Below are 25,774 nucleotides of genomic sequence, written 5' to 3' on the forward strand. Positions count from 1 at the left end.
GTTTTTTGTCCCCCCCCCCCCCCCGTTCCCCCACCCCCATCCCCACACACACACATAAAAAAAAAACAAAAAAAAACAACACAAATTTATAAGTGATTCTGATGATTCCTTCAAGAGAGGAATTAATAGTACTGACTTTGTTCAAGCATTGTCCAAGCTTCCTTCCACTGTTTTGTCAAAATCCCTCCCTCATTTTTGATTTGCAACACCTTTTCTGTTTCAATCCTGTTTCCTCTTTAGAGTGGAGACTGATAATTGTATGAAACTGAGGCCTGATCTACACTGACAATGGAGATCGATGTAAGCCGTGTTACATTGACCACCTAAAGTATGTGTCTCCACTGGCACATCAGTTCCACGAACCTGAATCATGGTAAAATTTGACTTAATAAAACTACCTCTGCAAGTGGCATAGTGCTGAAGTTGAATTCTATGGCTCGAACGAGCATCAGTGTAGGCAAAGCGCAACATAAATCAATGTCATTGGCCTCCAGGAAGTATCCCATAATGCCCCGTTGTGACATCTCTGGACATTCGCACTCTCCTGCACTGTGGCCACGTAAACAGGAAATAGCTCCTCCCCTCAAGTCCCGGGAAATTTTGAATTCCCATTTCCGGTTGTTCAGCGTGAAGAGAGCTTTATAGCTTAACTGCTCATGGCGACTGCAGACCCAAAACGTGCTCCAGCCTGGAGTCGACCTGAGATCTTGGATCTCATCAGCCTGTGGGGTGAAGAGCCTCAGCGCCGAGCCAGCAAAAGAAATTAATATCTACGAGAAGATATCGTGTGGTATGGTGGAGAAGGGCCACAACAGGGACATGCAGCAGTGCCACTTTAAAATCAAAGAGCTGAGGCAGGCATATGAAAAAACTATGGAGGCGAACAGTCGTTCTGGCTCCTCACTGAAGACTTGCTGCTTTTATGAAGAGCTGCATGCGATTCTTGGCGGTGACCCCATCACTGTGCCACCATGCAGCACTGATACCTCCAAAAAGTCCCAGTCCAGGATGAATGAGGAGGAATCTGTGGAGGAGGATGGGAACAGGGGGCAGGAGAGCGGGGTATCCATTCTCCCAGAGAGCCAGGACCTGTTAGTTACCACACAGCAGCACAGCTGGACACAGGACAGCATTACTGACCAAGATGCTGGGGAAGGCACATCTGCTAAGTGTTTATAGCAAATCACATTTCTGTGGTTATGTTCCCAGTCCAGCTTCTTATTTTTGGGAAAAATAGAGTTTGTGTTTTTGTGGGGTTAGGCCAGTGAAGCAGAGGGTTACCCCCTGAACAGATTATTTATGTGCACAAGGATGCTCCAAGAATCCTCCATGGATATCTCCAGGAAACTTTCACATAGGTACTCTGCAGTCCTTTGCAGGTTTCTAGAGAGAGCAGCCTTATTTCTTCTGCCACGGTAGGACACTTTTCTGTGCCACTCTGCTATTAAATGAGAAAGCATCATGCCTGTACCCTGATGATTGCAGGAAATCTTCCCTTTCCACTTGCATTACCCCTCAGGAAACTGATATCACACATGGTCACCTAGGGAAGATGGCGCAAGTTTACAGTACCCAACTAATATAGTCACTGTGTGTTATTCCCCTGCTCTGGACGGTGTCCCTGGGCCCCTACACAGACAATTCTTAGCCATGATATTGTTGGCATAGGTATTATGGATCTGGGAACTGATGCCCCCATTTTTTTCCTCCAGCGACACTTCACCCACACCCTCCTCCAATCCCTTTTGACCACCTCCCAAATTGGTATTTGGGATGGTAAAGGGGAGCCCAATGATCATTCTCCTTGGTTATTAGGGAATTTGGTGCTATACAGACTTTCTTGTAATGGATGCAAGGACCCCTTACTTACCATGTCTGGAATGCCACTCTGATCCGTGCGATCGGTACAGATTGGTATGTAGGTCTGGCTTTGCCTTGTGAATATGAAAGGTAGTTCTTTTTACATTGTAACATTTCTTTTACTTCCTGGGGTCAGTTAACAATGGCAACTTTGTCTTTGCTTGCCTTACAGTGGACACCTCGGCCTTCGCTCCTTCTACTCCCATGCAGTGCCTTTCCCAGATTAGGAAGCAGAAAAAAAAACTCGGGATGACATGTTCAGGGAACTAATGAATGCCTCCGCGGCTGCTGACACAGAGCTCAAAGCCTGGAGGATGTCCTTGTCAGAAAAACTAAACATGGACATGGAACACAGAAAATCAGCACAGGAGCAGGAGTGTGCAACGCAACAGGAAATGTTGCATATTATGAGGGATAAGTCTGACATACTGAGGCATCTGGTAGAGCTCCAGGAAGAGCAGCAGCAGGACAGACTCCTTCTGCAGCCCCTCCAAAATGCTCAACCAATAAGCACTTTCTTACCAGCCCCCACTCCAAGCACTCTAGAAGGAGGTTGAGCAGGGTGCAATATATGCTCCACTCCATGCTGCTGGGAGAAGAAAGAGGCGATGGCCCCTTTAAGAACTGGGAATGTGCATGCTTTGCTGTTTGCACAGTCACACTTTGCTCTGGATGGCCAAGCAGCCTGATGAGAATGTTAAATTATCTTCCTTTCCCCCCACTGAAATGGTCATGAATAAAACTGTACTGCTTTAAAAACCATTTCTCTTTATTCATTGAGAGATAGAGGATTGTCGGTGGGGAAAGAAGGGGAAGGCGGCCGATGGTGAGAAGGTGGGGGATAGGAAGGGAAGGTACAGCATGACATACATTTCTGTGGTTCATTCAAAAAACGGGGTTTCAATGCTTCCCTGAGGCGATGCATTCCACGGTTGGCTCTTACCATAGCACTGGAATCTAGCTGCTCAAAATTTGTGGCCAGCCTATCAGCCTCCACGACCCAACTCTGGGGGAACTTTTCTCCCTTTGTTTCACAAACAATATGGAGCGCACAGCAAGCAGAGATAACAGTGGGGATGTTGCGTTCACTGAGGTCAAACCTAGTGAGCAAGCTGTGCCATCTTGCCTCTAAGCAGCAAATGCAAATTCCATCACCATTCTGCACTTGCTGAGCCTATTATTGAAGCTCCTGCTCACTGTCCATGTGCCCGGTGTATGGCTTCATTAGCCAGAGGAGCAAAGGGTGAGCAGATCCCCCAGGATCGCTACTGGCATTTCTACATCGCCAATATTTATCTTTTGGTCAGGGAAGAAAGTGCCCGCCTGCATCTTTTTGAACAAACCTGAGTTCCCGAAGATGTGCACATCATACACCTTTCCAGACCACCCTACACTGATGTCGGTGAAACGTCCCCTGTGATCCACAAAGGCCTGCAACACCATTGAGAAGGATCCCTTCCGGTTTATGTACTCTATGGCAAAGTGGTTCAGTGCTAAGATAGGGATATGTGTGCCATCTGTTGCCCCGCCACAGTTTGGGAACCCTACTGCGGCAAACCCGTCCACTATGTCCTGCACGTTTCCCAAAGTCACTACCTTTCTTAGCAGAAGTCTATTAATGGCCTGGCACACTTGCATCACAGCAGCTCCCACAGTGGATTTACCAACTCCGAACTGATTCCCAACTGACCAATACAGTCTGGGGTTGCTAGCTTCCACAGAGCGATGACCACTCACCTCTCCACTGTCAGAGCAGGTCTCAAGCGAGTATTCATGAGCTTCAGGGCTGAGGACAGCTCTGCACAAAGTTCAAGGAAAGTGGACTTTTGCACACAAAAGTTCTGCAGCCACTGAGCATCATCCCACACCTTCATAATGATGTAGTCCCACCAGTCAGTGCTTGTTTCCTGGGACCAGAACTGGCGCTCCACCAACTGAAGATGCTATGTGACAGCCTGCAGCAAATGGGAATTGTTTCGCTCTATGGCTTGTAGCAGGGCAGCCTCAGTAACATTGCAATTTTCCACACTACAGCTCCTGTCTCGGTCTTGAAAATACTGCAGGATAAGTCGTGAGGTGTTTGTGATGCTCACAATGATAGTGCAGAGCTAAGCGGGCTCCATGCCTCTCCAGCAATGGTGTGCACAGGGCAGAAACTGAAGGGTTTAGAAAAACGGCGTGAAAAAGCATCTGTCCGTTTGTTTGGGACAAGAATGGAGGGGGAGGGAGCACGTTGCATCATGGCAGGATGACAACCTTCCCAAAAGCCTCTGCATCTAGCTGTACTGTGAGATAGCTACCCATAGTGCACTGCTTTGATTGTCGACCCAAGCATGGCTAGTGGGGATGCAACACCTCGATTCAATGACCATAGTGTGATCACGCTCCTGCGACTTCTAAAATTCAGCAGGTGAAAGTCGATGTAAAATAAATAGACTTCCACCTGCAGTGTAGACATAACCTACATCTTAAAATAACAATTCAAGGTAACAGACTTGCATGAAACCAAATTTGTATTTTCACGTGACCTAAACAAGAAATCTCGATGCAAGTCCTCCAGAGTTGAAAAAAGGCTAATATTAACTTTCCACAGCAAACATTTTTCCTGTTTGCTTTAACAAATTCTGCTGCTACAAAGTTCAGTTTTCAGAAAATATAACGAGGAAATTCTGAAGCTAAAGAATAAATGTTCAGATAAATCACCTGTTCAATCCAATTTACTTGACTCTCCTATTAACATTTATCATTACATTACTTAAACTAAAGCTAATGTAAGGCATTTCACTCAGTTTTGGTCTAATTCATTCCTACGATTCTCAAAGGCTGGCTGACAGTGATCACTCTATCTGTTCCTACTTTCTTTAGATTAACACTCCTGTTAGTCAAGTGAACAACGGTCTCAAAACTGAACTTTGGTTTCTACATGGCAGTACAGATCATTACTTCTAGGCAACCAGGTCAGCTCATTTCTTATCTTTGAAATGCCTAAAATTTGCATGGTGTCCTACTTTGTATTATTTTAATTAAAAAAACCATTCAAAATATTTCCCAAGCAGTTGTAATTGTCTGTCAGTAAGCCTGTATCAAAGCAGTATTGTTGAACAACACAATCCTCTATAACACAGAATAACTTACACTAGTTTACTTATAAACAGCTACATATATGAAGTATTTTAACAATATCAGCACTACTAAAACTAAATGTCCTACATTCAGAACTAAAGTGTAACTTATAATCACTGGTACAGTACCAAAAATGATGCACCGACCCTCATCTTAATCAGCAGGTAGCAAAAAGAACCCATTCATTTTTATTACAGTAAAGCCTGATAAGATTCTTATCAGAGTCTTACAAGTCATTACAAGATTGTAAAGCAATCTTGACTTTAAATTCAGATCTCTTGTCTATGATACAATGAAAATAAACTCTATTTGATACTACAGTGTTTAAAATTCAAGTTCTTTAAATTAAATGACTGAATTTTAAAATGGTAGCAATACTATTCTATGCTTTCACTTAACATCCAATACTCTCTTTCCCAAAGAAAAAAAGAACAAATCTAAGGAGAACACAGTAGTACCTTTAGTAAGCCGATCATTGCTGTGTACATATAATTTAATACAGAAAAATATTTTAAATCCAACACTGAAGACATTATATAACTAAGGTCTTGCTTACCTTACCAAAATCAGTCTGTGTAACAGCACAAGTGTTCAAATTCCTATTGAATTGACTACACTGGTATTGCAGTTGTACAAGTCAACATATAGTTTTGCTCTGCTTCCACACTAGCATTATATTGCACTAATTGTAGTACAGTGTATTCTGGACCATCTTCTTCTGCACTGGTAGGCCAAAGACAATTGTAGGAAGAGGGGGTCAAATTCTGACTGTCCTCTAGGGAAACTCCCATAATCATACCGTGAGGGGTATTACCAGAACTGACTGATGTTAGAATGGTTTGAAAGTAGTACAATTCTTTGGTCATGTAACTTGCCAGATTGAAAAGTTGATGCTTGACTTCTGAAAGGCCAAAATGAGGCATCTCAGACAGCTGCCTAGAGGTGACAGATATTTTTGTAGGAGCATAAACGGCAATCCAGAGAACAATAAGAACATTGTACAGACTTCTGTTTGGAATTGCCTGCTTTCATCGATTAAGAGTCATCCAATTTTGCCTTGAGTCTTTGCTTGTAGGGTATATTTCTCTGTGATTATTCCTGGAGAGTTACACACTTTTTGGCCAGTGGCTGCAGAACTTCAGGATGTCCTAAGGTGACTCCTGGAACTCTGGACTGCCCATATCCTGACACCGTAAGCACCAGAGGACAATGATGAGATCCCCATTAGTGTGGAAAAGTGAGTAGTTACTAACAAGAGGAAAATGGTTACCCAATTGCCGCTATTATATTAGGAGGCAATTTGGGATAGTTCAGTTCGCTATTGTTGCTGTTGTGAGAAAGGTATGCAAAGCCATTCACAGGGCATTGCAGGCACACATATCAATGAGGACGATGTGTCATACATTACTGTAGGATTTGAAGAGTTAGGGCTCCTGGTGCATAACAAAGCAACTGATGAAACCCAAGTGGTCATTCTGTGTCCTCGTAGCATACATAAAAGGCAAGAGGTACTACATGATGATGCAGGTCGTGGTAGATTGTTGTGGGCAGTTCATGAACATCATTGTTGACTGGCTGAAAAGTTCATGATGGAAAGATGTTCAGCAACAGCACTCTTTTCCATTAAGGTCAAGACTGAACCCTTTTCTCTGATAATGTTACAAAAGTGACTGTTCCAGCCATTATTCTGGAAGACCCTACTTACCCAGTGTGTTCAAAACTAGACTTGCTGTTCTCCTTTGTTCACTCCTTTTCCTTCTATCATTCCTTCTCAGCACACTCGATCACAAACATGGAAAGATGCTGAGACAACTGGTGGTACACCATGGCATTCCTACAGTATATGCCTAGCTAGGACTGGATATGCTCCTCACCCCACAGCGCAGTCTGATCAAGAGACTATTCAATAGCGCATTGTACCAACAAATCATTATTGAAAAAAAAAGTTCTGTAACCAAGAAAATTGCACCCTATGAATATGGCTTACACTGAGCTGTGCAACATACAGTACCATTTATATGCATAGGTGGCTGTGATCCTAAAAGCATCCAAATGCCAGCTGGCACACCATTGTCATGATATAAACCCAAAAGATGGCATGTAATATCTCTGGAATATTAATAACTCACCAATCATTATATTCTTGAGTGATGTATGTACTATAAACCCATAAAGAACTTACCAGATATGAGCTGAAATTATGTTCTTAAAATGTATTTGGAAAGCACTGCCTAAGCTTTGCCTATTCCATACAAAGGAATGTTGTTCCACCTGTTTGATGGGTCTCCAATGTAAATTAAGCACAGTGTGACCAAAGAAAGAAAAGCACATTTATATCAAGAGCCATCAAGAGAGTGGGGAAAGATGATAACTTAATCTCGACAGGAGACAGAGACTGAACCCCCAGGAAGCCTTCCTGCCTTTTGAAGCAGGGTCAGTGAACTTTGGGAAGATATAATGAGAGAGAAAAAGCCACTTTGGCATCCTTCACCTAAGGAGACAAAGGAACTGAGCACTTCAAGCTTTACGAAGGATCCTGGCCAGAGAGTCTGTCAACCATCCTGGAAAAGAGACTTGATGAGACACACTTCTTTGAACAAGAGACTCTAGTTTCTTAAATCAGATTTCAGTCTTAGACATATATTTTTACTCTTGTTTGCTTGTAACACTTTCTAGCTTTATTCTTTATACTTGGTATCACTTTCACCTATGACTTTTTGTTTTACTTTTGCTATAAACCAATTCAGTGCTTTGATCAAAACAGAGTGAATGTTAACCCCAGTTAACGTAACAAGCAGCTGGGTACTATCTCTATAAGAGAGCCGCAAACTTAACTGCTGAAAGTGTTCAGCAAGAGAATGGACACCACAACACAGACAGGTTTGGGGAATTCGGGATTGGGAGGATAATGGGGTCACCCCAAAAAGAGTAACTGAGCAGTGGAAGCTAGGGTGTGACCTCATACTTGTATGTTGGCTGCTGGTGTCAGGGCTGTGAGCCAGAGCAACACAGCATTTAAGGCATCTAGAGTTGCAGGGCAGGCAGTGACAACTCCTTACTGGTCTGGGTTGAACTCCAAAGCGTCAGAATGGTTTCCAGTCAAACTGACTCCTGAACAGTAGAATGCAGAAACATAACTGGACAGGCCTCTTTGGCAGTGACTGGTGCACTGTGGGACAACAGTGAAAGGATTGTTGCACCAAAGTATTACTATATAAGTGAGATGCATCCACACAGGTACTTAATAAATTGAGTTAACATTCATTGAGGCTTACTCTACATGGGCAACTTGCATCAATCAACGGCCAATTAAAATACAGATTGTAGCAAATATGTGTGAATTCACGGGCACTTTCCCACTGATTTAAGGACAAATGAATGATTTCTCTTTCTACTCTAAGCTAGACCTAAGAAACACTACTGTATATTTTTTCTGCCTCAGGAAGGCTAGTTAGCTGATTAGATATCTTTGGTATAATGCTGCGGTTTTACATAAAGCCTACTTTTTTCAACCAACAAGACCAGTACACAAAAGGAACTGAGAAATATAAACATGCATATTATAATAAAGGGCTTTTTAATAAAAAAAATTAATATTTCAAAAAATACTGCACTTACCGACGAAAGTAATAAAATCTACAAAACACTGGTGAGTGAGTTGGTTCTTCACCTTTCTTACTTCTAATCAGTCTGCATTCTCTGCATTTCTGCAAATTGGGCCCTATTTCAGAGCAAGAGTCATCCTGCAAAAAGGATTCTCCAGTTTGCTTCAACTTCTTTACTTTACGCCAGTCTTTTAATACTGAACGAGGTATGCCAGCTGCAAAAACAACAAAAACTTAAGGCACGAGAAATTTACAAATGATCTATATATAGAACTCAATAGGAACAGTAGACCATCTAAAGTCATTAACAACTTTAAGCACTAACGTTTGAAAAATTTGGCTACAAATTTAATGTTATATAGACAAAACTGATGTTAACCATTTTATTGCTGATTTACATATGTAAACCGAATGTGTTTTTCTCTTGTATTTGGTATGTCATTTTGGTAAGTATTCCACAGAAAACTGCTGCCACAACACATGATTATTCCCAGACAGTAAAGGGATTCAATATCCAGGAGAGGCAGATTAAGTTTTTATTTCAAGTAAGAACACATACACACACACACACACACGTGTGTAACAATTTAATGGATGAAACCAAAAGCCTCCAAAACCTGCTGTTTCACAATGTTTTCATCCAGAGTTAAACACATGATTAATTCAGTGCAGTTCTATTTAAAGTTCTATCCACATGTAACTGGAACTTAAATAATTTGTTCATTAAGTACAAGAAGGAACAGAATCCAGCTCACACCCTCTCAAACATATTGGCTTTACAGGGCTAACAGCAGCAAAAAGCAGTAAGAACTTATTTTTATTATTTAACTCAGCAGATCTGACACTGAATACACACAGGGAGCAGATCTGTTGAGTACAATGCTGTAATTTTCACAATCACATTTCAAAGCAGAAATACAATTTAAATCTACAATGCTGTTTAGCCAGTCTTTCATTTTAATAACTTTTACATACAGTGCTTCAGTGCCAGTAGGCTCCGAAACTGTGTTGCAGCACTTTTTTGGGGAGCAGGAATGGTGTTCCACTACTTCTGACAAGAGTGCAATGAAGGGAGGGGTAGCCTGCCTCCCCAGTTTTGGTTGGCTCTAAGTGGAGACCCAGCAGTCACTGCCTCCCCTCCCAGCCATGCTTGAGACAGCAGCATGAGCAGCCCAGTGGCTAGGGACCCATCTATAGTACAAGATTCTGGCTGGGCTGCCTGAATCCCCACCCATCATGGGAGCTCATGCCAGAGTCCTGGTGCTGCAAAGAGATGGGGTATTAGTTCAAATTGCCTTTACTCCTTAAAGTTCATATCCTGTGGACATGGGTAAAAGTTGCATATTAGATGAAGGATGGTCCAAATGTTAAGGTGCTAACATGGAACTGCAGAAATTTGGGTTCAGTTCCTTGTTTCCCACAGATTTCTTGTACAACTTTGACAAGTCACAGTGTCTCTGTGTCTCAGTTTCCTATATTATCCCAATGGGATAATAGCACTCCCCACCTCATAGGCCTGTTAAGGAATAAATACATTAAAGAGTGTGATGCACTCAGATAACAATATAAGAGGGTTCATGTAAATATCCAAGATGGATAGATATGAATATCAAATACTAATCTATTAGAAATACCAATGAGGAGGAAGAAGAAGCAGAAGATGATGGGAAGGACCAAGATCTACTACTGCTTGGCTTCCACTCTCCTGAAATCACAGGAAATAGATGCTATGGGATATGTCCACATTTTAATGCATAATGCTTACTCTGTGCTGCAGGCGAAATTCTCAGTTATCTTGCAGATAGAATACTAGATAAAATATGAAAGGATCCTCCCTTTAAAACCATCTAATCCATGCCCCCACATTAGTACACGATTGTCCTCTACAACAAACCCATAAATGTTTTTATCTCATTATAGTATGAGGATCATCTAGCATTAGTGAAAGCTATGCACAAATGTGAGATTCGATTTCAAGTCCCAAATTGAGTAATATTTAGAAAAACTTGAAAGTGACACTCTCTTTGATCCTCCCCTTCGTAAAAAGATTAAAATTGCTGGTACAGCACTTGATCTACTCCAGAAGCATCTCCTACAGATTGAGGAACTGGCCCAGCACTTTACACAAATTAAACCTCAAGTGATTACAGAATCTTAAAATCATGTAGGGTTGTGAAACTGAGAAGCCAAGAAATTCAGATAAAAATTAAAATCTATTCCTTTGTACCAGCTTAGTAAAAATCTTATGAAATGTGATTTAATGGGGAATTTTCACACTAGACCAACGTTGTAAGAAACAAATTAGACATTTATATGCAATAAGGTATTTTCTTTCAAAAGTTTTACTTAAATAAGGTCTTTCCTGCAGTCTAGTCACAATCCAGTATCTATGACAATACCATACCATTCAAGTCAAATTCCGAGTTTATACCTCATTCCCTTACACAGCAGGGGTGGTAGTGCTGTAGAGGCAGTATGCTCAGCATCTGGGGAGGGGGACTAGAAGGGGCTCTCTCACACTTCTGTCTAATGTACCCTTTTCACTGTAAACAAAAAGCCCCATCAAGAGAGTTCTGAGGAAATTGCCTGTAGTCTTCTCATCAGAGGGAGAAATAAGATATGGCAATAAAAATGAACCCTCAAATGGAAGCCCACCACCCCAAAATACAGATGTTCACATTGTCTTGGTCTGAAGTTTTTATTCATTCTTTAAAATTGGTATGACTGAACCAAATGTGACTACAAACATACGTATTGGTGCTTTATGACAGAGTATGCGCACACCAGTTTGCTTACTTTAAATTGAGAGGCTTATGCATATTTTCAAACCAAGAAACAAATTGTGCTAATACATATACACATAAAATATGAATTTCTCAAACTAAGACATTACAGATGGGGTCAAGATTGGTGAATCTGTAGACCTACCAACCTCTGACACTGCTCCTTTAAACTCTTCTCATTCATGTACTATCATATCACAAACTCTCCATTTATTAATAGTATTATAATTCACAAGTGTCTATAATCTAGTTTCTTATCTTTTCTAATTCAGATCAACGGATATACTTACTGCTGTTACTGCTGCTCTGTAACTTCAGCTTGCTTCTTTCTTTGGCACTCCTGCTAAGAACACCATTGAGTTTTACTTCTTCCTCTGTATCACCCTTTTTCTTCTGCAAATCATTTTGTTTCTTTTTGTAAGTTGGCTTAGGCTGCCGTTTAGTCCTTTGCTCTGACTTGCTCTCACTTTCATCAGAGTCTCCACATTCAGAGCCAGATTCATAAGTCCTTTTTGCTTTTCTTCTTGTATGTTTATCTTCTTTCACAAATTTATCTGCTAGGATTGTACTATCTATGTTATTGTGTAAATCACTGGATGTAGAAGCTATTAAATTAACAGTACATGGCTTAATAATTTCTGATACATTGTTCCCTGAATTCTCTTTTTTATTAGTGTTTTTATCTTCTTCTGAGTGTCTTGTAAGCCAAGCCTTTTTCAGTTTTGTGTGGTAGTTCGGCTGACTTGTCTGGGAAGCTTGCCCACTGCCTACACAGTTGGCTTTGTTTATTGTACTGCAGACGATAGTACTGTCTGGGGAAATGGAGGCTGTAAATATCTGATTTTTCACAGCACTGGACTGAGTCTCACTGGCATTACTACTTTTAAATTGAGCTGCAGCCAAGGCTGCCTTGTGCTTTTTCAAATGGATAAAGTCACTTGGGCCAGAGTTGGGCTCAGTGTCACTTCCTGTCTTGCCACTGGCTGGTGTAACTGGAACTATAGTACTGACCTTGCATACTTGTGCCTGTGCCACTATCTGACTTACTGCTCTAGAGGAGGTACATTCTAGTAGTTTGCAGGCCAAAATTGTGTTTGATAAAGAATAAGTCACTTCTGAACTACCCCTGCTTGAAGCATTGGTATTTGTGGCTGCAGATGTGGTTACATCTGTTTTGGTACTGCACATTACAGTTGTGGTAGGTGAGACAGAATTGGGAGTGCTGCCTTGTGAGGCAGCCGGAAAGTTCTTTTCATACTGTGTGTAAGTAGTGTCTGAGTTCATATTTGGCAGAATTATTCTTCCAGTGTCTCTGGCTTCCATTGGTTTCAGGCAGTCTGTTTGATTTGTTCCAGCTGCAAATTTTTCACTAACTCGATCTTTGGAAGCTGACTGCATTACTGGTATGCTATCATATTTTGTACTAGAAGGTGGACGTACAATAACAGATGCTGTGGCAGATTGCGATTTTCCACTGGTTCGCTCAACATGCCACTCAACTTTTTCATTGTTTGAGGCATTATTAGATTTCCAAATATCTGATAAATTCTGCTCAGAAGTGTTCTTGTACATTGTTTGCGCTTCCTTAGGTTCAGGTACTAAAGTTGGTGGTTTTTGTAATTCTTGGATTTTACCACCAGCATTAACTGGCTGCACTGGAGTTAGGGTTGGGGGTGAAAGGCTGCTATAGCTTATTTCCTTTCTCTCCAGGTTTTGATGGACTGGAGGATGAAACACAGGTGCTCTGTGTAAGGCAGGCATACTTCGGAGTGTATTTGAAGTAGAAATTGACAAATGAGAAGGGCTTCTGCAGTCATTTCTAAAAGAATTTACAGAGTGAGATGTCATTTGATGGGAAAGCTGCTCTGATATTTTGCTTAGTGAACCTTCACCCTCTGGTTGATGCTTAATCAAAGGTGGAGGTTTTGAAAGAGATGAAATAAAAGAAGTGAAAGACTGGGGATTAGCTACTGTTGAAGGACAACTATTCTGTTTATCGACATACAAACTTGAAACTTCCTTAGATGAGTAGGACCTTGGTGGTTCATTCACTACACTGTTAGACAAGGTGGTGAAATAATTACTTTGTGGCAAACTCTGTGGTGTTGAATGCTTGATTTTATAAAGTTCTGACACAGAACGCTCTGGTTCTCTCTCATGTTTTACTGCATGGCTTTTGGGACTAGTAGATGATGATGGTGTTACTCTAGAATAATTCTCTCTCTCGCCCTCAAGTGCCTTGATTTTAGCAGTAAAAGGAGCAACTTCAATACTCTCTTGAAGTATCCGTCTATGTTCTTCTTTATATTTGCTTAGTCGCTCTCCAGTCTCTTGAGGTGGCCTCTGTAATTGACTCAACATTGGGTCCACAAAAGGTCTGTGCAAATGATTCTCTTTTGGAGTCTGTGTTCTGCTGTGTTCCAGATCAGTCTTTACTGGTGCAGTCGTAACAGAACGTAAAGGTTCATTAAATGCTGTCCTCTCCAATTCTCTGTATGAAAAAAGTTAAAAGAGATTAAATTTGGTTACAAACATACTATAGTATGCCAACAGAATTTATGGACATATTCTTCAACTCTTCCAAACAAAATTATCTAGTATCACAAAATGAAGCTGATGAATTTCTTTATTCCAAGTAAAATTTTCAAAAACTTCTATGTGATTTAGGAACCTAAGTCCCATTGAAAGTCAATTTTTCTGTTTTGAAAACGGGATTTAGACACCTAAGTTACTTCAACTCTTTTGAAAATTTTACCTGTTATTTGAGAACATATTTTGTCACACTTTTGCATATGCCTGGTCATGCATTTTTACAAGTGAATTGGAATGAAGGCAAATGAAAACACAAGCTACTGAACTTCACAGTCTAGTACTGTAAACATTAGCTTAGACATCAGTTTAATGATTTAGACAATGGTGAACTTACTCTTTGTGATGATCTACTATATTTTTGGACAATGGTGGACTAGAATGTGTTGTCAATTTGAGTGGCCGATGAGGATCTGCACTGGATGGTCTTACAGGAATGTGACTCAGTAACCCAAGACTGTCAGCTGAGGTCACAGGGGTGGGTTGGTGTAACCAAGGGCTGGGAGTATTCTGTTAACAGCAACAAAATCAGACTTCAAAATTATCACAGGAACCCAAGCACAGCATCATCATTTTTTTTTTTTTTTAAATCTTACCAACAAACAGAGAGTAAGCTATATACTTTATCATTGTAAATCATATACTTTTTCTTCAAGTTTTTGAGGCATATTTGGATAGAGTAGGGATATCTGAGTATGCCACTGACTTGATTTATAGCATATGACAATGTTAACATTTTCCACATGTATTCTGAGCTTTGATTCTCAAATACCTATCTTGATCATTTTACTTTTGGAATTTCATCTCAGGGCTTCTCTTTAAACAACTTCCTTAAAATTAATAAACCACTGATAGTTTAGTAGAGTGTAAGTTTAATTATTAGTTAATTTGTTGAATGATTAGAGTTCAAATATCTTCTTTAAAAATAAATAAGGTTTAATATATTTTGGGAATACCTTTCAATTGTAAATATAAAACAGATCAAAGAATAAACATTTCCTTTCCTGGCCGTTGTTTCTCCATGCTACAAATGATTAACTATGGATAAGCCTAGGTAACCTATTATATTTAGCCAAATCACAGTTTGCTCAACTCAATCGCACAATCAGTACAGTACTATTAAAACTACAAATTATGTTAAGGAAATCTTAAAGTTGTGTAGTTAAGTATTCAAAAGTCAGGAAATACAAAATTTAAGTGTGAATGTACAATTTTAACTCTACTTCCTTGCTTGAATGTATTATGATCATCTTTATTTGAAAACTAATATATGAGGTTTTAAATGAAGGTGAAAACTTATGTAAAATTAATGATTACATATTACTTTGGATACAAATGTGTTTATGATAGAAACATTTTTATATTGAAATATAGTGCACAATATGGTAATTAACAATTGTATCATAATACACACAAGTAAGGGGGTCAATTTGCATGTGAAACCTTAATTCTAACTTCCTGACTTGTGAGTACTTCACTATGAAACCCAAAAGGTTGACTTAAAGGTTGACATAGTAAAGCTTTTGAGAAAATCAAAAAAGGTTGCTGGAGCTGCAACTAGAACACAACAATCAGCATAAGACAATTGCTATATAACAAGATAATTAAGAAACTGAATACCTGCAGACCAACAGATTTCAAATCACTAAGTGAAATTAATTTACTTTTCTGTCATCTACAGTTAAGATTGCCTTCCTCTTTCTCTTATGAGGTCATTTTTTCAACTGTTTAGGACTTAGCCAAACTTTAATCACTTGATATTTTCCTTGCCAGGTGTCTGTCTCAGACTGAATTTTTTGGAAAAGGGTTCAGCTACAATGGCTCAGCTATGTCTGTGAATGAGTGTTGGAAAAAAAGATGTTTCACCCATACAATAGCCTTACATAACCACTGGGAAGCTCTAGCACCTCCATGCTGTGAGGCAGGAACTTAAAATTTGGTAGGGAGATTGCCCTAGTGTTAGGAACGTGCCTTTTGCAGTCCCTGTGAAAAGCAAAATTAGGCTGTATTATAAGCCCTGAAAAATCAGTTTGCTCAACAGAAGTTTGATAAAGGCAGGCAGCATTGCTCTTCAAAGATTTCATCTGAACCGAGCGTGTTTCATCCCTATGCAGCTCCAACATGCCAGCTGAACTGAGCATACTGCATCCCAGCACAGCAGGGATTGAGCACGACTTTTCCAGAAATTGCCATGGGACACTGTAGCATCAGGCACTGAAATGAGAGTAGGGATATTGTTGAAACCATCTCAATTCTTCCTCTGCTGGCACTCAGGAAGCAAGAAAAAGAAGAAAATCAGCCTGACTCCAATGCAGAAGGGTGGGAGTGGGGGGGCAGAGAGAGGTGCCAGGAATGTATCTGGATAAGAGCAGAGGGGAAGGACAGAAGCCAGGGGTGTATATGAACAGGAAAAGAGGGGGACAGTGAGGAACACGGACAGATATGAGCAGAAGAGTTTATAACCACTGGAGCACACTTCCCTACAGAACCTGGAATTGAACCAAAGTTTCTTGAGTTTCAACATTCCTCTGCCATCTACCAAACTGCTGTGAAATCTACTGGCAAACTGAGTGTCTTATTCCCTTAAGAACGGTCAAACTGGGTCAAATTAATGGTCCATCTAGCCTAGTATCCTGTCTTCTATTAGTGGCCAGTGCCAGATCCTTCAGAAGCAATGAACAGAACAGGGCAATTCATCCAGTCCCAGCTTCCGGCAATCAGAGGTTTAAGGACACCAACAGCATGAGGTTGCATCCCTGACCATCTTGGCTAATAGCCATCGATGGATCTATCCCCCATAAACCTAACTAATTCTTTTTTGAACCCAGTTATACCTTGGGGCTTCACAACATCCCATGACAATGAGTTCCACAGGTTGATTGTATGCTGTGTGAAGAAGTACTTCCTTTTTGTTTTAAACCTGCTACCTATTAAGTTTATTTGATGACCCCTTGTTCTTGTGTTATGTGAAGGAGTAAATAACCCTTCCTTATTAACTTTCTCTACATAATTCATGATTTTATAAACCTCTATCATATCCCCCCTTAATCATCTTTTCTCTAAGATGAACAGACCCAGTCTTTTTATCCTTTCATCATATGGAAGCTGTTCCATACCTCTAATCATTTTTGTTGCCCTTCTCTGTACTTTTTTCCAATTCTAATATATCTTTTTGGAGATGGAGCAACCAGAACTGTATACAGTATTCAAGGTGTTAGCATACTATGGATTTATATAGTGGCATGATATTTTCTGTCTTATTATCTATCCCTTTCCTAAGGGTTTTTGACTGCTGCTACACATTGAGCAGATGTTTTCATAATGATTCCAAGATCTCATTCTTGAGTGATAACAGCTAATTTAGACCCCATCATTTTTATGTATAATTAGGGTTATGTTTTCCAATATGCATTACTTTGTATCAAAAAACACTAAATTTCATGGCCATTTTACTGACCAGTTACCTAGTTTTGAGAGATACTTTTGTAACTCTTTGCAGTCTGCTTTGGCCTTAAATGTCTTGAATAATTCTGTATCATCTGCAAACTTTGCCACATAATTGTTACTTCCTTTTCCAGATAATTTATTAGTATGTTGAACAGCACTGGTCCCAGTAAAGATCCTTGGGGGATTCTGTTATTTACCTCTCTCCACTGTGAAAACTGATAATTTATTCTAACACTTTGTTTCCTATCTTTCAACCAGTTGATGATCCATGAGAGGACCTTCCCTCTTAGCCCATGTTGTGTTTAATTTTCTTAAGAGCCTTTGGTGTGGGATGTTGTCAAAGTCTTTCTGAAAGTCCCAGTACACTATATCCACTGGATCACCATTGTCCACATGCATGTTGACACCCTCAAAGAACTCTAATAGATTGATGAGGCATGATTTCCCTTTACAAAAGCCATGTTGAATTTCCCCCAACATATTTATGTTCTTCTATGTCTGATAATTCTTTTCTTTACTGTAGTGTCAACAAATTTGCTTCATACTGAAGTTGGGCTTACTGGCCTATAATTGCCAGGATCGCCTCCGGAGCCTTTAAAAAAAACTGGTATTACACAGATTATTTGGTACAGAGGCTGATATAAGCAATAATTTATATACCACAATTAGTAGTTCTGCAATTTCATATCTGAGTTCCTTCAGAACTCTTGGGTAAATACCATCTGGTCTTGGTGACTTCTTATTTTTTAATTTATTAATTTGTTCCAAAACCTCCTCTACTGACACCTCAATCTCTGACAATCCATCAGATTTGTCGCCTAAAAAGAATGGCTCTGGTATGGGAATGTCCCTCACATCCTCTGCAGTGAAGACTAATGGAATGAGTTTATTTAGCTTCTTCACAACAGCCGTGTCTTCCTTGAGTGCTCCCTTAGCACCTTGATGCCCACTGGTCCTCCTGATTGTTTGGTAGGTTTCCTGTTTCTGATTACTTAAAAAAAATTGCTGTTAGTTTGTGTGTCTTGATAAATTGCTCTTCAAATTCTTTTTTCGCTTGCCTATTACCTGACTTGCTTGAGTTTATGCTCCTTTCTATTTTCCTGAGTAGGATTTTAGTTCCAATTTTTAAAGGGTGCCTTTTTGCCTCTAACTGCCTCTTTACTCTGCTGTTTAACCATAGTGGCGTTTTCTTGGCCCTCTTACTATTTTTCTTTTATTTGGGATATACATTTAATTTGAGCCTCTATCCTATTATGGTGGTTTTTAATAGTTTTCAGGCAGCTTATAGGCATTTCCTTCTTGTGACTATTCATTTTAATTTCTATTTAACTAGTTTCCTCATTTTTGTGTCATTCCTCTTTTTGAAGTTAAATGCTACCAGGGTAAGTTTCTTTGGTATTTTCCCCCCTACAAAGATTGGTTGCTATTACTGAGTTGTTCAGGTATATTCACCTCTTGGACCTTATCTTGTGCACCACTTAGGACTAAATCAAGAATTACCTCTCCTCTTTTGGGTTTCAGGACTAGCTACTCCAAGAATTAGTCATTAATGGTGTCTAAACATTTTATTCTGCATCCTGTCCTGAGGTGACATGTACTCAGTCAATATGGGGATAGTTGAAATTCCCCGTTATTATTCGGTTTTCTGTTTTTGTAACCTCTGTAATCTCCCTGAGCATTTTACTATCGGCGTCACCTTCCTGGTCAGGTGGTCAGTAGCATATTCCTACTGCTTTTAATATTCAAGCATGGGATTTCTAGCCACAGAGATTCTATTGCACAGTTTGATTCATTTAAGATTTTTTTTAAAGTCTTTGCAATATGCGATCTGAATTGCTAATAGTTCAGCATTAATTTTAGTGGTAAAGTTTTGTGCTGTGGATCTACAAGTCCTAACTTTACTGATGACATAATATAGTTCCACATGATGAAATGTTTATATCTTCAATTTCCATGTTAAAAACCTTAGGAAGTTATGTACAACCGCTGCCCTCTCCCTCACCAAATAACTATGTTACAAGTCAGTTAAAGTTACAAAGTCAAGCAATCAAAAGTCAGGAAATGCCAGAATTAAGGTTGCCAATGCAATGTTAGTTTGGTCCCCCATTCACGTGTGCATTATGAAACAGCCATCTTATTGGCACAGTCATACTTCTATGCAGTTTTGCCAAGATTATATAAGAAAAAATTCATTTTCATGGATAATGGACAACTGCTGGGAAATAGGATAACTACTTTTGTAAGCAACTAAACTTGCAACATAGATCTTGTCACATCAGTGACCTTGATGGGGAGAGATCTTAAAGTACTATTTAAAAATAATTAAGAAAGCAGTATCACTTACCCTTCTTAAAGAAGCCTCAGCATTAACAGGAGTTTCTGGATGGACCCATTTAGAGGAGGGCAGACCAAGTCCTGAGTAAGCATGTGTTCCGTTTGGATACTGCCAAATAATTGGATAAAGTCCTAGCTGATTATATGAAGCAGAAGGATGAGCTTGTCCAAGAAGATGTGGAGACTGGTGCTGTAACATCTGCTGCTGGTGGTGTGCTAATGCCAAATGGCTTAAACTACTGGCATGAGCAGTCTCTAGTCGTGGATGGCCACCTAGTAAGGAAGCTGTAGGCACTCCAGGTAACACTGCAGGAAGTAGATGAGGGTGATGAACAGAATGATGAGATGCAGTACTAAGAGGATGAGTGTTAATAGCGGATAATGGGGTCTGATTTGAAGACCCAGTTAATAGATGGGGTGCACCAGTTAATGCAGAATGATGGGTGTTCGGATTTAAACAGGTTCTGTGGGATGAGGAATGAAGAGGATAATTATGCTGATGTAAGTAAGGTGAAATGTGATTAGTTCCTATTTCTTGACCAATAAGAGTGGGATCCCTGTATACTGTGAAATGTTCATTCTTGTCAATAATAAGAGGACTTTTAGTAGCTTCTAAAGCACTAACTCTAGCTGGAACTGGATGAAAACTAGACTTAGGCAAATCATGCTCAGTTTTATTTGCTGACCTTGTTACTCCAGTAACATGGTTGTTCTGGAAACTAACCTTTGACTTCACAGTATCAGGAGATTGGGTGAGTTTAGGCTTAACATCAGGTGAAGAATTTGATTTTGTTTTAGGATGATCAACTGAAGCACTAAATTTTGACTTCATAGCATCAGGGGCTGGACTTCGTTTATGTAGTTTACCCTCTTCAGCTAACGAAACTACATTGAATGAAGACACAAATGAACCATGCTGAACTTTTTCTTTTTCAGGATTTAAATGTTCATTTACTGTCGTTTTCACAATCCCAGACTGTAACAAATCCATTTTACTGGCAACATTGTTAACCCAATTTTGATCAGTTTCTTGTTTTCTTACTTCTAGAAAATTTACATTTGTAAATTGAGGCTTTAAATTGCTGCCACAAGACACTGTTTTGTGAAATGTTTGCAAACCAAAGGTACTTGCAGCATTTTCCTGGCTCTCCTTATCAGAATTGTTTTCATTAGTTATATCAACAACACGTTTTGGTGTAGGAGGCCTGGGCACAAACTGCTCATTTGTTAACAGTTCCATGGTATGTCGATTTTCTACATTGCACTCTTGATCATTGGCACTCTGACCACAAAATTTCAGCTGCTCTGCTGGGTGGAGTGAATTTTTTTCTTGTAGGTCTAATTCAGCTGACTTCAGTCTTTCTACATCCTGATGATTTTTATCTGCTTGTATTACATCCCATGGAGATTGCCCATCTATTAGTGTCTGTTCCTCTACCCCCTCTCTACTTTGGGATTTTCCTTCTTCTCCATTTATGTTTGAAGTGTTCTTGCTTTTCAACTCATTCTCTGAATTTTGCTCTGAGGAAGAATCTGTTAATCTTTTATTTGAATTTTCTGAGTCACTGCTCTCAGAGTAGTCAGAGATATTGTCTGTCCGCAATCTTTTCATACTTAGTTTCTTTTCATCCTCTTCAGGTTTTCTTCTTTTACTAATAAAGTGTTTATTTTTAGCTTTGGGATTTTCTGTGGAGGAGAAAGAAATTATTATTATATTTTTGGTCAGGTATAGTTTTCAGAATTTCTTTCCCTCCCCTTTCAAAACTGCTTTTACCTCCTCGACCTATAAAATCATATTTTTCTTCCTTCGTCTTCTCCTCATCAGGCATGCTGCTATCTGAACCTTTCCTTTTATTTGGACGGGCATTCCGTTGTTGATGGTGCTGGTGAGAGTTCTGTTTTGGTGTTGTAGTTTGGGAATTCATGGCTGGTCTGGGACTATTTGCTTGAGCACGTGTATAATGCCCCTAAATATAATCAAATAATTAATTCAACCAGCATGATCCTAATTAATCAATGTAAACACATTATTAAACATTTATAATAAGCCAAAATATCACTTAAGTAAAAAAGAAAATATATCTACGTGGGCTGTGTTGCTGTTCTGGTTGGAACGAGACCTGCGACGTGATGTGATGCCAATATTTTCACCTTTCAACAAAGAGTGAACAACATCATCTAGAAAGGTCATCTGAACCATAGAAGGATCAACATTCTGTGGTTCTAACACCTGGTTTATTAAAAGAAGAAATCCATAATCAGCAGGTGTTTAGACATCATCTACCCTATATTTTCTCTATCAGTGTTTGTGCCAAATATATAGTTCAATTGGTACACTGAAGAAGTATCCAAAGGAAAGCCCTATTTGATCTTGATAAGCTAGCCTGTTGTAGGACTTCTCAGTGGAATGGGGAAGCAGCAAAACCCAACCATTACCATTTTATGTTAAAGTTAACTTTTTTATTAGACCATGGACTGCATTGGCTCCTTTTTTTCCCCAAGCTGACAATGATAAACTGCAAGCCATCAAACTCTTCTTAGAGGATGTCCATAAGCAAATTTTTAAAAATTGAATACAATCTGGTTATAAAGTGAAGAGGAAAGTAACTGGTGAAAGAGAATGGAAAAGGCAGAGCAATAAGAGAAGTTCATATAAAGAAATTTGACAGGTTAATTATAAAGAACTTGAACATGAAGTTAGACCTGAATTTGCATCTTAACATTTGATTTTGTTGGTCACTTCAAGGAAGACAAGACATTTACTATGTTAATACTAAGTCAATACTCCCAGGCTTCTCTCGGAATACAATTATCCATTTTGCCATGAAAATATTTGTACTGAATTTTTAGCAATAGCAGCAAGTGCAACTGAAACCACTACAATCAATGTTTAATATCACATTGCTCAAACACAAGTTTTTAACTGCTTGTGAAAATGTAATAATTACCGGAGTGATAGAGACCTCAGTGTTGAGAAACAAATTCTAAGCACAGCTGATATGGAAGACTGATTCTTGGTTCTAGTTTACTTCATTTCATTAGTCAGATAATGACCATATAAGAGAACTTAAAATCTTAGACTTTGGATTTATTGCTTAAAATGTGTATTGTTTAAATGCTCGGTGACTCAGAAAACCTTAACTGCTGAACATGCTTAAACATAATTTTCAGACTAACAAGGCATATACTTGTACCCACTTGAAGTGAACATCAAAATAAATCTACCACCACCAGAAAACTTCTTAAAAATATCAAACATTTACATTGGAGATAAAATTTTTCTGAATAAGGGATATAATATTTACCTGGTCATTCATAACAATCATAGTGCGGATGAAGAGATCATGATGAGTAATTATACCAGTGAACCACTGGGTGGCAGAATCCTGCCTGTATACTCTCACTCTATATCCGTTTAAGGAATATGGACCTTTAAAAGGAAAAAATTACAGAAAGACATTGAGAAATTCAGCCAAAAATGTTGGGTTTTTTTTGATCACGTAGCATTTATAATACAATGCCTAGGGCAAGAGTAACAAAGCACATGTATCAGCACAGTGGGCTGCCTGAGCATTTACTTCTGATTCAGAAAGACATTTTGGAATGCTTGGGAATGTTTAAAATATTTTGGTGATTCTACGGACATTGATGCTAATGTTCTCAATTAACTGTTTTCTTATCTTACTAACTCTTTCTGCATCTGTAATGACAAATGATGAAAAAACCTAACCATGAAAGGTAAACTATAAAAGAATAAACTGAAAGGCAAGAGTGTCACAGCAGATTATACAGAAGCTGTTAACAGGCTGGTCACACGCCCAGATGACTTTTCAGGAGAAACAATTTAGATCTCCATGTTTGAGTTCTGCAGGTGCCAAGTCTTGCTAATCACTAACCACAAAGTTTGCCTCCACTGCAGTAATTCAGAAAAGCAAAATGGTCCAACCTCTTCTCCTGGCCCCACAGCAAGCTGCAAATAGATGTACTGGTAAGAATTGTGTTCTATTTTAACTGAATTATTTAACGGTATATTGCAGGGAGATGAGATTCCAGATTCATAGAGGGAAGTAGAAATTGTGGTCATTCCTAAAAAAGGAAAAGACCTTTCCAGTTGTGTATCATACAGACCTAGTTCTTTATTAATGTGGATGCTAAAACTTATGCCAAGCTGATACCAAAAAGACTGAGTGTCATCTTGCCCAAATAGGTTCTCCCAGACCAATCTTGGTTCATTGCTGGCAGGCACCTATCTAATAATATTAGAAAAACTCTGAATTTGATCTACAATGTTAATTTTTGCAATTCTTCCTGTACACTTCTTTCTTTGAATGCTGAGAAAGCCTTTGACCAGCTAGAGTGGAAGTATTCAGAGAGATTTTGGTGAAGTTTGGTTTTGGAAATCAGTTTTGTAGGGGTACATTGGTCCTGTATACTCATCCTCAAGCGTCTGCTTTGCTTAATGGCCAGCAATCATTGCCTTTTAATTTGTCCAGGAGCATGAGACAGGGTTGCCCTTATCCCCTTTGTTGGTTGGTTTGGCAATGGAGCCTTTGCAAATAAACATGAGAAAAAGCCCCTTGGTAAAGGACATCAAAACATCTTCTAGATTAGAACAGAAATAGATTGTATGATAAGGATATCTTGTTATATTTGCAGGAACCAGAAGCCTCATTAAACATTATAGAATAACTGATTTTGGAATGTGGTCAGGTATCAGGCATCAAAATAAAATATGATAAATCTGAAATTTTAGGAATTAATAGTCCCGAAAGGGTAAAAAACAGTTGTCAGCTACATAATTTAAATACGTAAAGAAATCTTTAAATATTTAGGAATAAATATGGTGGAGAAACAAAAGTCTTTAAAAGGCAAATTAACCTCACTGTGGAATAAAATAATAAAAGACTTGGAAGAATGGAACAAATATGAAATTCCTTGGCTAGGTAGGGTAGCTTCGGTAAAGATGAAAGTTATTTTTGTTTCAGTGCATATCTGTTGGTTTATCTGACATGACATTAAAAACATGGCATGATGAGCTATTAAAAATTCATATGGAGTCATAAATGACAAAGGATGAGTTGCAAAGTTCTATACAAGCCTATAAAGAGATGTGGGCTAGCATACCTTAATTGGACTAATTGTTATTATGCATCACAATTAAAAGATGTGATCAGCTGGGTTAATGATAGACCATCCAAACCCTGGATAAGACTAGAACACAACTGGAGCCCATATACAGCTATTTATAGTAACTGTTAGGTTAAAAAGAAATTTAGGTAATCCCTTCCTCCCCCCAAAAAAACCACCCATTCATCCAGAACACCTTAGCAGCTTTGGACAAATTTTTCAAATTCCTTTCATTGAGGACCTTAACCATAGCTACTTTCATTAATAATTAGGAGTTTAAGCCTCAGATATATCAAAGTAACTATGCATTGTGGGTAAAAGCTGAGTTTACTCAATTTGGACAGCTGTTTCTACAATCTGATTTGAAATCATATCAAGAGATATGTAATAATGTAAATATAAAGATTCAGTATATTCAAATTTTAGAAGTCAAATATTTTATTGTGAAATCTGGATAAAAGACGGCTCTATCTAGATCAGGGGTGGGGAACGTCCGGCCCGCAGGCCGTATAAGGCCCGCGAAATCATTTGGTCCGGCCCGCGGGCCCATTCGGCAGCGGGGGGGAATTCGGCGGCGGCACGGTTCCGTGGGGGGGGGGGGGGGGGGGCCGTGCCCGCCGCCGAAACCCTGCCGCCCCTTGCCCCTTTTCGGCGGCGGGGGGAGTCCCGGGGGGTGGTAGGGGGCGAATTCGGCGGCGGACACTCATCAGGCCCTTGCCACAAAAAAGGTTCCCCACCCCTGATCTAGATCTTTAACCACCTTTGAAGAGTTCACTGAGAAAGCAAGCTGAAACAAAATATTTAATTTCTAAGATATATATCATTTTGACTGAAAAAGATGTTGAAAAGAAAACAACCCAGATGAAAAGATAGGATAGGGATTTGGACAAAAACTGATCTGGATAA

The 25,774-nt window shown here is 39.4% G+C and overlaps 1 protein-coding gene across 6 annotated transcripts in view; it reads right to left on the reverse strand.

Moving 5' to 3' along the window:
- JMJD1C (jumonji domain containing 1C) overlaps window positions 1-25,774 on the reverse strand; it is a 306,160-nt gene that overhangs the window by 39,073 nt on the left and 241,313 nt on the right. For all 6 annotated transcript variants that reach the window (XR_010920649.1, XR_010920650.1, XR_010920651.1 and 3 more), the window contains 7 exons: window positions 23,047-23,171; window positions 21,828-21,971; window positions 21,516-21,708; window positions 19,752-21,427; window positions 14,298-14,470; window positions 11,662-13,862; window positions 8,602-8,803 (listed from right to left, as the gene is read on the reverse strand). Coding sequence is in view for 3 of the 6 variants with exons in the window: in XM_067552587.1 (XP_067408688.1) it covers window positions 8,602-8,803; window positions 11,662-13,862; window positions 14,298-14,470; window positions 19,752-21,427; window positions 21,516-21,708; window positions 21,828-21,971; window positions 23,047-23,171 (4,714 nt within the window). In the remaining 3 variants the exon portion in view is untranslated. The remainder of the gene's footprint in view (window positions 1-8,601; window positions 8,804-11,661; window positions 13,863-14,297; window positions 14,471-19,751; window positions 21,428-21,515; window positions 21,709-21,827; window positions 21,972-23,046; window positions 23,172-25,774) is intronic.

This window comes from Emydura macquarii, unplaced genomic scaffold, assembly GCF_026122565.2.
Source record: "Emydura macquarii macquarii isolate MOO-44397 ecotype Brisbane River unplaced genomic scaffold, CSIRO-AGI_Emac_v2 contig_1390, whole genome shotgun sequence".
Lineage (NCBI taxonomy): Eukaryota > Metazoa > Chordata > Testudines > Chelidae > Emydura > Emydura macquarii.